Source organism: Canis lupus, chromosome 9 (genome assembly GCF_048164855.1).
Source record: "Canis lupus baileyi chromosome 9, mCanLup2.hap1, whole genome shotgun sequence".
Taxonomy (NCBI): Eukaryota; Metazoa; Chordata; class Mammalia; order Carnivora; family Canidae; genus Canis; species Canis lupus.
In genome coordinates, this window is record NC_132846.1 from 40,046,719 (window position 1) to 40,060,535 (window position 13,817).

Consider the following 13,817-nt stretch of genomic DNA (forward strand, 5'->3'; position numbering starts at 1 on the left):
CTTTGTAAAGTCATCTTAGTCATCAGAGATAACTGGTTTTATGCTATTTTGGTTTCTTCTGCTTCAAAGCATTTAGTGTAAGTAAGATTTGATTTTGTGAAGGCTATTTCTTGCCTTGTAACCAGAGTAGCCAGTTTCAGAGGGCATAGACTAACTGCTCAGTGCAATCCCAGGGACACAAAAATCCCAGGCAGAGACAGGCTACAGAGTAGTCAGAAGAACAATCTGATTTACTGGAAACATAAGCTGGAAGAAAAAAGCTGTTATTATTCCTCTTGGGGAAATGATTTGTGAGGTTGGAGGGAATTCCTGGATGAACTGCTTATGGTAGGAAGCTCCTTCTAAGGAGTGTGGCCCTAGTTAATTGCAAGGCTTTTATTCTGTTGCGTAGGACATGAAATTCGGCCTAAAGATAATTTGCTCCAGGGACAAAGACAGATTCAGCATCTCTGGTAAATCCACTTTGAACAAGGGACATCAAGTGTATATGCCCTGCAGTGGCATCATCAGCTCTTGATCCAGTCCTTATTGGGAGAAGGGAAGGAAGGGGAATAAGGAGGAACATAGACATGTATCTGATGCCACTTCTAGCATTGGGGCCACCCTTCAAACTTGGTGGCGCAGTTTGCTAATTAAACGGATTCAGTTGCCACTGCACAAACACGTTCAGTTGTTGGCACAAGAATATATCAGAAGGCTGGTTAAAAAGGTTGGAGAAAATAGCACCAAAATGCTAATGGTAGTTGTCTATAAATTAATGAGATGTCAGGAGGTTTTTTTACCTTCTCTTTATAGCTAGGTAGGCAAGTAGGTAGGTAGGAAGGTAGGTCAATAAGCTAGATACAGATGTAGGGATAGATAGATTTAAACATACATGTTTTGTGGGGTTTTGTTTTCTTTTTATTTTATAATTGAGTGTATATTATATTGGTAAGTAGGAAAAATATTGCTAAGAAAAAGCACTGTTCTGAATAGGTTATTGAAATCCATAAAAATAAAGCATTTGTGCCATTTTTCACCTTTTCCATCCATTTAGCAGGGTTAAGGATATCCTGAAACAAGCATTTTCATAGGCTGCAGGTGAAAGTGTAAATGTTATAATGTTTCCAGAAAGCTAGTTTGGCCACATATATACTCATAACCTTAAAAATGTTTGCATAGTTTTATTCTTTGACTAAGTAATTCTCTCAGAAATCTGGTTTAAGGCCAACGTCTTGAAATGCAGGAACAGGTCTTTTGAACAAAGTTGTATCTAAGCATACAATTTGAAAGCAAAATTGAAAAGTACATCAGTATCCATGCTAAAAATTGAATTTGGTAATTAAACAGAAACCAGACCATTAAGGACTATTATGTATAGCCATTTAAAATTAGACTTATTTGTTTTTTATTAATAACATGGAAATTTTTAAGTCACATGGGAAAGAAAGGTACCAGAGTCTATATGTAGAGTAAAAAGTGATTTCCCCTATTCCTGCAGTTATATAAGGAACACGTTGCTTTTGTAATTAGAAAATAATAAATTTGGCATAAATGTAATTTAAATAAGGCCTATTCAATGACCCCTCCCATGTGGAGAAGGTTTCATCAGGCATGCAATTCAGTACTTTGTCTTTGCCTAACAGACGTTCATAATACAATAGATCTTGCAAATCACAAATTTGGTAGGTTTTGTTGATATTAGTTTGATATTTAGCCAACTAAATATCCTAATTTGGACTTCTATTTATATAATGGTGATACATTAATTTTAAAAGGCATTTGTGTCTTCTTAACAACCCATTTGCTATTGACTTACTGATATAATGTGTGCATGTTATGCTTTCACTGTGAGGGGAAGGATGATATGAGGTCCTGTTGTTCATGTTGTTCTGACAGGTGGACCCAGGTAAACCAAGACATCGCGGAGCAGTTGCAGAAGGCCCAGAGTCTGCTACAGCTCTGGAAGGCCTATAACAGTGCTCACACCGAAGCCGCCGCAAGGCTGGAGCAGCAGGAAGCAAAGTACCAACAGCTTGAAAACATCAACATGTCTGGAAACAACCTGGCAGAGATCCTGACCTCAGCCCTGCAGGATGTAAAGGTGGTTGCAAAGCCCATTGGGAAAACCAAGGCCAAAGCAGCCCAATTGATAGGGCCATGACCCAGGAACTAGAGGGACCACAAGGACAAAGAAGTGGGTAGGAGAGGCTCATGAGCAGGCCGTGTAGGACATAAACAAGCCTGGGATGTGCAGGGTTGGGAGGGCCAGGTAGCAGCTCTGAGGCGAGGTCTAGGCAGCAGGTAGCTGGGTCAACGGCATCTGATAATACCGCATTTTAAGTTTCCCCTTTCATTCTAGCAGGTAAATCTCTAAAGCAAAAAAAAGTCTCATGCAAGGTCTCAGATAAAGGCAAAAGTAGTTCAACAGAGTATGATCTTTTAAGAATAATAGATGTTGAATCTCTTGCTTTAGAAATAATTATGGACTCATGCCACATTAATATGGCTTGTCTGTGGGTATAATGATTTTTAGACTATATTTAAGAGTTGTGTGATTTCCTCTGTAATTTTATCCTATTATATTAATGAGTGCCCAGAAAGTGAATGCTCTCTAGTTTTAAACTGGGTCACCAGATCCATTGTGTATCTTCTGATACTATAGGTCAAATCAAAAAGTATTAATTGACTTAGACAATCCAACAAATGTGATCTGTATTTCAAATCAACTTCTACCTAATTTGTTGTTGAAACAAACAAATTTCACATACATTGTATTTATAGAGTAGCCCTAAAATCATTTTGATTAATAATATTCTACAGTCTCTGCAAATGAATTCATTTATGTCACAAAATCTCAGACCGAAAACTGAGTTGCACTGATTCATAAAATTAGCCTTAAAGCAGATTCCTAAAATGTTCGGTGATTAGAGACACAAAACATGGGAATCTACCCAGGTGATCTCTAGTTTCTGTACACTGGAAGCCCCAACTCTGTTGATCATTTGTCAGTTTTAGCTCTGAACTATTTGAGAAGATCACCAGTGATATGCATCATATAAGGAACGCTTAGCTTTTTCAGCTCTTTAAACAATAACAGAAAGCCACGCCCACAATTTTAGGGCATTAATTCTTCTGGATGTTGATAGAGTAGGAGGGATGAGAATTTTTGTTATGATAGGAGGAGGAGGAGTTTTCTGATCACTGCTTCTTCTCCAGGAGCTGCAGCAGGATGTACAGAAGACAAAAGAAGCCTTTCTCCAGAATTCCACTCTCCTGGATCGACTTACACAACTCACAGAGTCTAGCACCCATGTGCCCCTCTCTACACAACTTCACTCCCTGCAGAGGGCTTCTTACTTGGAAAAGATGCTACTTGTGAAAGCTAATGAATTTGAGGTTCATTTCATTTTCCATTCAAGTTATAATCTTGAACATTTGCAAGCTACCCTCAATTCCTTATATCCTATGAAGTAATAGTTTTTAGTGCTTTATGGACTGCTCTTCAGGGAAACTACAGAATAAAGATGCCCTGAACATAAAGATGCCCTGACATGACTGTTCAATCCCATGTGCAATGGGCAGATCTTAGGCAAACATCTGTTCTTCATTGAACATGTTAGTTTAAGAAGTAAGATATTGTATTCCTTTCACTGTTCATATCTCAGTTATTTGGATCTCCAAATGGGTACTCAAGTCATAGAAGTAGCTGCTTAAAGCTTAAACATCTGTTGTATTCTTTATTCACTTTTTGAAAAACCTTTACTGCATGAGCTGTTAAAAAGCTGCTTAGAAGGCCATAGAACTGCAATGTCACATCTCAATATCAACAGGAAGAGAACATTTAGCTAGCAAGCCGAAAGAGCAGAGACCAACCCTCCTCTCTGTGCCCCTTCAAGGAGATGATCCAGTCATCCCCGAAGGCTCAGTGCTTTGCCAGAGGCATAGAGTAAAAACAAACAGTCTTCTGAATATTCATCTCTGGATAGTCAAGATAATAATGAGCTGCTAGGCATTGAAAACATCTTGAGCTTTTATCAGCTTCCAAAACTATGTTTAATTCTGTTATATATGCATGTGAAAATTTCTAATGAAAATTTCTCTTGTTCTAGTTTGTTCTGTCACAATTCAAGGATTTTGGGGACCAGTTGGAATCTTTAAAAGGTCTCATTATGCGTGAAGAAGAGAATTTGGATAAACTTTACCATCAAGAAAAAGAAGAAAACCCTGATTTATTCCTGGTATTGCCAATGTTTGTGTTTTCTTAGGGCTTAGACTCAACCATAGGATAAAAAATAAGCTAATGACTGTCAAGTTATAGAGTCTATTTGTATCTTCACTCAGCACAGTCAGTTATATGCCATTCATTCTTGACCTTATTTGCCCTAAGGCCTAGAAAAGTATGACAACAGAGAGATCTATTTTAGTAATATGCCACAGTAAATTTAGTAGATTTAAAAATGTTTGACATCAAAAAATAAATAAATATATGTTTGACATCTTTACTAATTAGCTTCAGTGAACTGGAATAATCTAAGAATTGGCTGTTGTGATTAATTGAATTTTTCTGGTTGGCTGAAGATCAAAAGTAAAAATCCTATTAAATTAATTCTATTCTTTTTCTTTTTCTTTCTTTATTAAGTTAGTAAGTTTAGTATAAGTAACAACAAAATTTGGATTCTGCAAACTCCGAAGGACCAATATTCATAACCTAGATCAAGAGTCAACTAACTATGACACACTGTCCAAATCCTGTCTTCCACGTGTTTGTATAAAATGTTATTGGCACACAGTCATGCCCTTCCATTTATTAACTGTCTATGGGAGTTTTCATGTTGCAGGGGCAAAGCTGAGTAGTTATAACAAAGATCATATGGCCCATAAAAGCTAAAATATTTATGATCTAGCCCTTTATAGAAAAAACTTGCTGACCCTCACCTAGATTACTATGGCAAAGTTCTGTAGTGATAATGTGGATATTGTGAAGGACATTTGCTTAGCGTATCATTGACCTAGATGCTGTCCCTGGAGTATTTTAAAAATAACATTTTGCTGAGTTTGCTTTCTCATGATTTCATGTTCTATCAAAATATGAATGTTTTAAGTACCATGCTTTACTGGGGTTATTTTAATTAAGGATTAAATTTTCATTGGATCTGTAGGTAAACTGCACGATATATTGAAGGTCAAGTTATTGGCAGACTGCATGGGACTCTTAAGGTTCTAAATGAGTCCTTAAAAAAAAAACAATAACAACAACTCATTTCTATCTGCCTTAAAGACAAAATCTGACTTCATTTTCTATTTCCTGGGCCATTCAGGTGCTGCCCACATGTGCACTTGTCCTAGACAAGCCACAGGACTGGGAGATCAGAGTTCAGATCCGGCTCTCATACTAACTGGCTATTTGACTGTGGGCAAATCATATACCTACCTAGGCCCCAATTTTCCCTCATTTTTGGGATAAGAATGGTCTGCAGCATCACTGAGGCCTTTTCATCCTCTAGATATCTTACCTCCAGAAACCTGAAATGTAATTTTTTTAATAGAAACATGTGCTGGCACTGACGGCCCAATCACCTGATGTTGAACATTTGAATGCAGTAAGCCTCAAGCTCCCACTTAGTGACATAGCTGTAAAGACGTTACAAAATATGAACCGACAATGGATTCGGGCCACAGCAACAGCACTGGAACGCTGCAGGTCAGAGCATCCCATCTCTACCATTCTGTTTCAGTGAGGCTAAAATCATCAGCTTGAGCTCAGTAACATCACTGTTTTATGGCTGTGTCTTGTTTGTTTATAAACCTTTGTAGTGAGCTTCAGGGAATTGGACTGAATGAAAAGTTTCTTTATTGCTGTGAAAAATGGGTCCAGCTTTTGGAGAAGATAGAAGAGACCCTCAAGGTGAATATTGGCAACAGCCTCCCAGCTCTCCTGGAACAGCAGAAAACATATGGGGTAAATCTTTGCTCTCTACTAGTTTGTACCCTCATCCTGGGGTGGGAGTCCGGGAAAGATAGATACTCATTGTATTTTATTTAAATCAATTCTGGTGTGCCTGGGTGGATCAGTCGGTTAAGCATCTGCTTTCAGCTCAGGTCGTGATCTCAGAATCCTGGGATCTAACCCCATGTCAGGCTCCCTGCTCAGTGGGGAGCCTGCTTCTCCTCCCTCTGCCACTTTCCCTCCCTGTACTCTCTTGCTCTCTCTCAAAAAAATAAAATCGTTAAAAAAGAAACAAAAAATCTATCAATCCCTAAATACTGATTATATGTCTTTAGGCAGATTCATTTGTCAATTGATTATTTGTAACATTCTCACACATTTCATAAATGTCAACATTTTGTTTTAATGCTCTATTTTATTTATGAGAGAACTCTAAGATTTTCTGTAGTAGGCGGAAACTTCTCACACAACTTTGCTTCCATAGAATGCAAACATACCAAGAGCAGACTGAAATACTTCATCTTTGCACTTTTACTGAATAATTCTCTATAATATTGAAGTACCTGATATAGTTATCATTGCAGCATTAATGACTGGACAGAGGAATTTCCCCATGCTTGTGCTGATGGACATTTGGAAATACTCTTGGTGGTTATAAGCAGATACTGCAGTTTGAAAGTATGCATGATTAGGTCACTATGATTTTTAATGTAACTGATTTAAGCCTACATTGTTACATTAATGCCCTCCAATGAAAATGAAGTTCACTGAACCAAAACACCCTGAATTTAATTACCAAACCTCTTTACAGCTTAGTTTCCTCATCTTTAAATGGGTATGATAATAGTAGTTCTGCAGGCTGAGGAATAAGTGAGATATGCATGTTTTACACAGTGCCTAACAAGTGGTAAATGCCCTATCAATGGGCATTAGATGTAGTTATTATTAGGCCTTTTTGCTTCTGAGATTATATTCACAGGTGATATTGATGTAATGATTGAGCATCTTTTGCAATTAGGCCCCAATAATTTGAAAATTAATCCCCTCATTGTCCTCTATGAGCTTAGATATTAATAGGAAATACAAGTTTCAGGTTGGTAAAAAGATATCTTCCACCTGATTATTTTCTCTTTTTACCCATATACAGATGTTAGAAGCTGAAGTTTCTATAAACCAGACAATTGCTGATTCTTATGTGACCCAGTGCTTACAACTCTTGGACACAACAGAGATAGAGAAGAGGTAAGCTGTCTGGGGCTTATGATGGTTGCATGTGTGTGGAGGACAACACAGCCAGAGCTGACCTCCCACCACATGGATCTTGACCACTTCAGTGACTTGCAGCCATGTTGGTTGATAGACCATCATGGGGCCAGTCTCCTGACTATTAGGATTGGGGACTTGCTGGTAAGAGGGGTGGCCTTAGGGGACAGTAGATGAGTGCTTTGCAAATACCCACTCACCAAGTATAGTTAATGAAAGTTTTTACCCCAAAGGATTCCTCTGTAGTCTTTTCCTCTCTATCTTCAGCCTCATGACATTTTGCTATTTAAAAAATAATTCTTGGGATCCCTGGGTGGCGCAGCGGTTTGGCACCTGTCTTTGGCCCAGGGCGCGATCCTGGAGACCCAAGATCGAATCCCACATCGGGCTCCCGGTGCATGGAGCCTGCTTCTCCCTCTGCGTATGTCTCTGCCTCTCTCTCTCTTTCTCTCTCTCTCTCTGTGACTCTCATAAATAAATTTTTAAAAAAAATTTTTTTTAAATAAAAAAATAAAAAATAAAAAATAATTCTTAAGGTGCTACTCTTCCTAGCAGATAGCTATGTCACGTATTTGTCAAAGAAAGGATTTCTCTCTCTCTGTGCAACATAGATAGTGTTGGCATCACTGGCAATGCCAGTGAGGCTAACCAGAGTCCCTTACACCAGCGTGGTGACAACAACTGAACCTGCTTGCACAGCTGGTACACATGGTAGACAGAGCCCTCAGGCAGCCTGATCTCTTCAGTGCTTCTCTTAGTGTCCTGATAGCTATTGCTTTTCTTCCCCATCAATAATACACCATACCTCTGAATTTTCTTTGAACATAACTAAGAAATATGAAGTGCATTTCTTAGTAGCTTTGAAGTTACAAATTCAAGCCAGATCCTTGTTCTAGGACAAAAACTAGTTTTGATTTGATCAGTGCAGCAAAGCATGACTTTTCCTATAATAAATAAAAGGCATTATTTATCATGTGGTGGGTTATTTATCTGGAAAAGACTAGTTGAGTAGTTGTGGAAAGCATGTTCTTTATTGCTGAAATGTTGTCAAGTACAACCTTCAGGTAATAGATAATGTTATACAGCATCGGCTCATCACTTCCCATTGGTCCAATATTCTGTTTTCCACACAGCATTTGGCATAATGTAAGTTAAAACAGCTTAAATTTGTTTGAGGAATGCAATAGTGCATGCTGACACAATATACCAGGTCTTGTGCAAATATCTCCTGCTAAACACCTTTGCCACCCACATGCTGCTCCGGCCCTGACATATTTCCCGACATATTTAAATCGAATGTACTCAGATTTTAAGAAGGTTTTTTCCCCACATAAACTGTGCAGATAAACAGCAAATGTGAGTTTCTATTATGCGTTGGTAGTTTTTCTTTTTTCCTACATGTAGATATTAGGATTCTCTAACTATTTGTTTTTCCCAAGACCGGAATTTATTTCAAAGTTCACGAAGCTGAAGGACCAGTGGCAGAGTGCTGCCCAGGGCATCCAGCAGAGGAAGAGTGACATCGATGGGCTGGTGGGGCAGTGGCAGTACTTCACCACCTCTGTGGACAACCTGCTCCGCTTCCTCACCAACACCTGCCACCTGCTGTCTGCCGTGAAGAGCCAGGACTGCTATGGCCTCCACCAAACTAGGAGGCTGATCCGGGAGCTGAAGGTAGCGCATGCGCAATGGTAGTGCGTGGACTTGCAGGGTGGTCACTCTTTGAAAGACGTTCATTCACCTCAAGTTTTAAGGTGTGGTTCAGGTGTACTCTCTGCAGGGGAAGAGCAGCTAGGCAGGGTTACCATGACCGTATCCAGCCTTGTCCCCAGCCCCATGGTGCCAGAAACCCGATCTTACATCTATTTATCCAGAAATAGTGAGGCTTATGGTAAGTAGTGTAAATAGGTAGTTTCAGTCCCTTTAAAGAAGAGCCTGCATGATGTCAAATGGACTATTTTAAAGCTGTCCCTTTAATGCAAATATTGGTGCATATGTTTAAGGGCCCATAATAAGTTTAAGTGTATATTTTTTGTATTTTACCTTTTTTATTTGTTCTCTCCTTTTATATTTGTTTAGCATAGTGTGCATATTCTACTCTTGTGGGTTAGGAGTAAGCTGACTCTTACACCATAGTAATGGGTATCTGCTCTTAATTTCAGGTCTAATACTCTAATTATTTTCTTAATGCTCTTGGATCTATTAATCTTATAGGCTCTTATTCTTTGAAGTATATTCTTTATTTCTCTATGCTTCTGATCATTACACTAAGAATGTTATCCCTTAACAACCATTGGAAATTATTTAAGAACACATTATTTAGTATAGCATATAGTAGTATAAAACATTAGCCTTAGATGTGAATGTACGTGTGGATGTTGCACACATTCTAATCAGATTTGCCTAATGTATATCTAATTTAACATTTATTAGTAGAAAGGGCTCTGAAGGAAATATTCACAAATGTACACAATCAAATTTTGATCATATCAGAGGCTTAAGGAACTTACTTTTTTTCTTTTTAGAGCAAAGAAATTCATTTCCAGAGACAGCAGACTACCTTTGAACTAACTTTAGAAGCTGGGGAGAAGTTACTGAACACAGCTAACCTGGAAACTCAAGACTTGATCGAAAAGAAAATAAGTCAAATTCGGGACGACTGGGAGAACACAAAGCTCCAAGTAGGCGAGATGATTCAACAGTTGCAGAGCAATGTAGAGGTAAACTCACTATGTACTCTTCAGGACTTCAAATACAGGACATAGAATTTTAGTTTGCAGTGCAAAAATGGGAGTGATTTTAGGAAAGCACAGTCTTGTAAGTTTACCAAGGGACCTTGAGTCCTACCAATCCATGAATCACACTAGTTACTTAATATAAAAGAATAATAGGGCATTGAAAAAGCTCAATGTTAAGCCTAGAAATACTTGGTTCTATTTTATATTCACTTTTTTTTTTTTCTTTTTTTTTTTTTATATTCACTTTTACGACATAGGAAGCCTCATGGTGTTCTGTTTACAAAGCTAATGTTCCACATGTGGTCTGCCCATGGCTGTAGTGTATGAAAATAAACACAGCCATACTTCCTTTTTTTTCTGTCATCAGAGAATGTGCTTTTCCATGTAAGCACGTGTAGGAATTTCCCAGATAATTTATGATTATATTTTTAAGAACCCAAATGCTTTATTTTGAGTCATTATTGGGAAAAATTATCATTTAGTTAATATGAAAATGTACCAATGCTTTCTTCGTGACTTTGAGCTGCTTTCAACCAAAGGCCCTACACAACTATGCTCTCAGAGTAATTTTGCAGTTTTTCTTTTATTTTCTTTAAATGTTATTTAAAGTGCTTTATGTTTAATTTTTTGTTTCTCTGAGCATACCTACTCCTATAGCCCACTCTCCCTCCTAAAATTTGTTGTACGTGGACCAAAACCAGATAACTGAGCTTATCACAGAAAAATTTTTTGAGTACATAATAAATATGTGCTGAGTTAGGGCCTGAACATTTCTCCTATGAATGAAGCATCTGAATTTTGTTTGGTATATGGGCTCTGTGAAGTTCATTAACTAGGAAAATACTGGTTGAGCACTTTGCCCTGTTTGTAAAATGTGGTAAATGTAGTTAATGGTTTGGAAGGAGAAACAAGGACTATTTTGTTTCTCTCTCCACTTTCTTCTTGTGCTCCAGAGAGTTGATGTTGCTAGACAAGTGACCTCCCCTTATGTGAATTCTGTGTTACCGTAGAATAGGGCCACCCTAGGTGTGTTTAGGTATCAGTTGTACTCAGGTTGAGGTTACTAAAAGTAACCTCAGGAGTAGAAACTTATCCTGATGAACCCATTATAAACATTCTGAACTTGAAAATGCAGGCAGTTGTTTTATCAGTAATATAAGGTTAAAGGAAGATAGATGGTGTGAAAGAATGGTATTGCAGAGGTGGGGAGCGGGGCCTGAACTGCACCTTTAGGTCAACCTTGACTGATGCACTTCCAACCACATGTTCTTGGCCAGTCAGTTTTCTCTGGGCCCCAATTTTCACATTTTAAAGTGTGAAACCCTGTGTGTCTCCTAAGATTATTATAATTACAATGAGATAATAAAATTGAGAATGCTTTGTTAACTATAAAGGGCTTTTAAGCAGAAGGTAGCAATCAGAGCAGTGGTGAGAAATGTCGAGTGAAGTTTCACAGTGAAAGGGGTCACTAAGGCCAAGCTATGTCTCGGAAGAAAGAAGAGAGGGATGACATTATAAAAGAAGACAAGCGAAAGGCTTGAGTGCTTTTGCTTTGTGATGCTATTATAGTGTGTGCCCACAACTGTAAATGTTAAAAATTAATCCTTCACAAGAACCTTTTAAATGTGAACTCCTCCCCAAAAAATATGAACTTTCCCAAAACTGATACACAAGTAAGATTAGATAGATTGAGGATATAGGGAGGGAAGAAGAAATATTTTGAAGCAAAAGCCAGTCAACTCAATAGTTGAAATGAGCAGATGGGCAGCAAGATGGCGTCCGCCAGCAGGGTAGTTCAGGTAGTCAGGCCACATACTCTATTTATAGGGTTCCCTGACAGAAGAGACAATCCTAAACCTAACATATCAGAAGTTTTGAGATCAAAAGACTACCGTCTCACTCTTCTTCAATTTCACAGCATTCTGAGAAAAGTAAATTACCAGATTTGCTAATGCATCAGGGTCTACCAGACACTGCAGAAATAATAAAAACATTACCTCAGAAATATAGAAGGAAACTTGTGTCTCAAGAAGAAATTGAACTTATTCAACTTAGAGGTCCAGAATAATCACTGACAGTATGGCTGCTGTTTGTCATCAGACAAAAGAATAGTCTTTACAATTAAGGACTTCCAAAATGGCACATGAGAAATTATACAGTAAACAGTTTGAATTAAAAAAAAAAAAAAGGAAAAGAAAAAGAAATATAGAAAATTTAGATGGATGGACACTTGTATCTCCTAATATATGTATCTTTGTCAGCTTCTTCACAAGCTTACCTAATTGTTTATATATTTATTAAAGTATACATTTTTTTATATCTTTTTTTTTTTAATTTTATTTATGATAGTCACACACACAGAGAGAGAGAGAGGCAGAGACACAGGCAGAGGGAGAAGCAGGCTCCATGCACCGGGAGCCCGACGTGGGATTCGATCCCGGGTCTCCAGGATCACGCCCTGGGCCAAAGGCAGGCGCTAAACCGCTGCGCCACCCAGGGATCCCTATTAAAGTATACATTTTTAATGTTAGCCTATTAATTTACTCTCAATTAGCAAGTATTACCAGTGTTGAGCTATTAAAAACATACAATATAAAAAATAAAAAAATAAAAAAGATAAAAACATACAATATCTAGTAAACTATCATGTGTCCCATAATTTCACTTTTGTTTCAGTTTCTTTTTTGGACATGGAAAGATCTACAGACAGAATTGCTGCTTTGGGGAAGTGATTTTTCCTGAAATTGGATGAGGATTAGTGAAAGAATGACTCCATTATTTTTTCTTTATTTTCTTAACATTTTTTCATTCACAAAGTTATTGGAGTATAACTAATTTAAAAAGCGTATCCTACACTAAATGATAAAAGTACAGTCAAGGTAAAACAGGTAACTTTGTGGCATTAAAACTGGGAGTTAATACAAAAGATTATTTGTAACCTATATTCGGAAGAAAATACCATTTATATTCCATTAAAATGGAAAATAAGAGATCAAAATGAATATAACCTAGGAATAGATGTTTGATTAGAAATTGCAGCTTACTATATTGTTAAAGGTGTTAAGAAAGTCTTACTATTTGATTTATTTTACTGTTTTCATTGTCATCATGTATGCAAATTCTGAAAACCACTAACTTTCTCAAACTTAATGTCTGAAAGCCTTATAAAATCAACCTGAATATTTACCTTATTAAGGCTATTTATGGAACTTTAGGGTCTTACAGTGCCAAGGGTATGCATTATTGTGAAAGTAAAGCCTCCCAAAGTTAAATACATTTTCTTCCATACCTTTAATGAAATCTAGAATATGCTTTAAAAAAGTCATCCCTAAAATAGTAAGGGTAGCTCGTGGGCATTAGAGTCGAACTGTTGTTGAGTATTGCTCAGTTGCCTATGGATTAAACTTTACTTTTTTTGCTTAAAAAAAAAAATTTGAAATGAGCCACACATGAAGCCATACCAGAGATACTCTGGTTTTAGACAAGTCCTCTCAGGAAAAGAAACTGGGTTTCAGTGAGATCTACAAAAAACACATTTATTGGAGTGGATTAAATGAGTTATTCTGTTTCTACAATTCATTCTTAAAAAGCAAAGTACTTACCAATTTTAATACTGTTTTCAAATAGACTTGGGGCCAGTGTGAAAAGAAAATCAAGGAGTTGAAAAGCAGGCTGCAAGTTATAAAGGCACAAAGTAGAGATCCTCTTCCAGAACTTCATGAGGACCTCCATAGAGAAAAAGAGCTGATTAAGGTATTGTAAGCTGTGAAGCAGTGTTCAAGATAATCACTTACAGCTATGGAGGGACATGGAAGTGTTTTGTTTGCCTTTCTGTTCTGTGTTGAAACTGTTGCCATGGTCAGTCAGAAAACATTTTGCCTATCTTC

General features: G+C 37.6%; 1 protein-coding gene and 1 pseudogene across 6 annotated transcripts in view; both read left to right on the top strand.

The window, feature by feature from the left end:
* SYNE2 (spectrin repeat containing nuclear envelope protein 2) overlaps positions 1-13,817 on the top strand; it is a 320,078-nt gene that overhangs the window by 258,642 nt on the left and 47,619 nt on the right. For all 6 annotated transcript variants that reach the window (XM_072838881.1, XM_072838882.1, XM_072838883.1 and 3 more), the window contains 9 exons: positions 1,879-2,083; positions 3,199-3,378; positions 4,092-4,220; positions 5,529-5,683; positions 5,797-5,941; positions 7,077-7,171; positions 8,632-8,866; positions 9,718-9,912; positions 13,558-13,683. In XM_072838881.1, coding sequence (XP_072694982.1) covers positions 1,879-2,083; positions 3,199-3,378; positions 4,092-4,220; positions 5,529-5,683; positions 5,797-5,941; positions 7,077-7,171; positions 8,632-8,866; positions 9,718-9,912; positions 13,558-13,683 — 1,465 coding nt within the window. The remainder of the gene's footprint in view (positions 1-1,878; positions 2,084-3,198; positions 3,379-4,091; positions 4,221-5,528; positions 5,684-5,796; positions 5,942-7,076; positions 7,172-8,631; positions 8,867-9,717; positions 9,913-13,557; positions 13,684-13,817) is intronic.
* Positions 11,553-12,091, top strand: LOC140640083 (alpha-ketoglutarate dehydrogenase component 4 pseudogene; annotated as a pseudogene).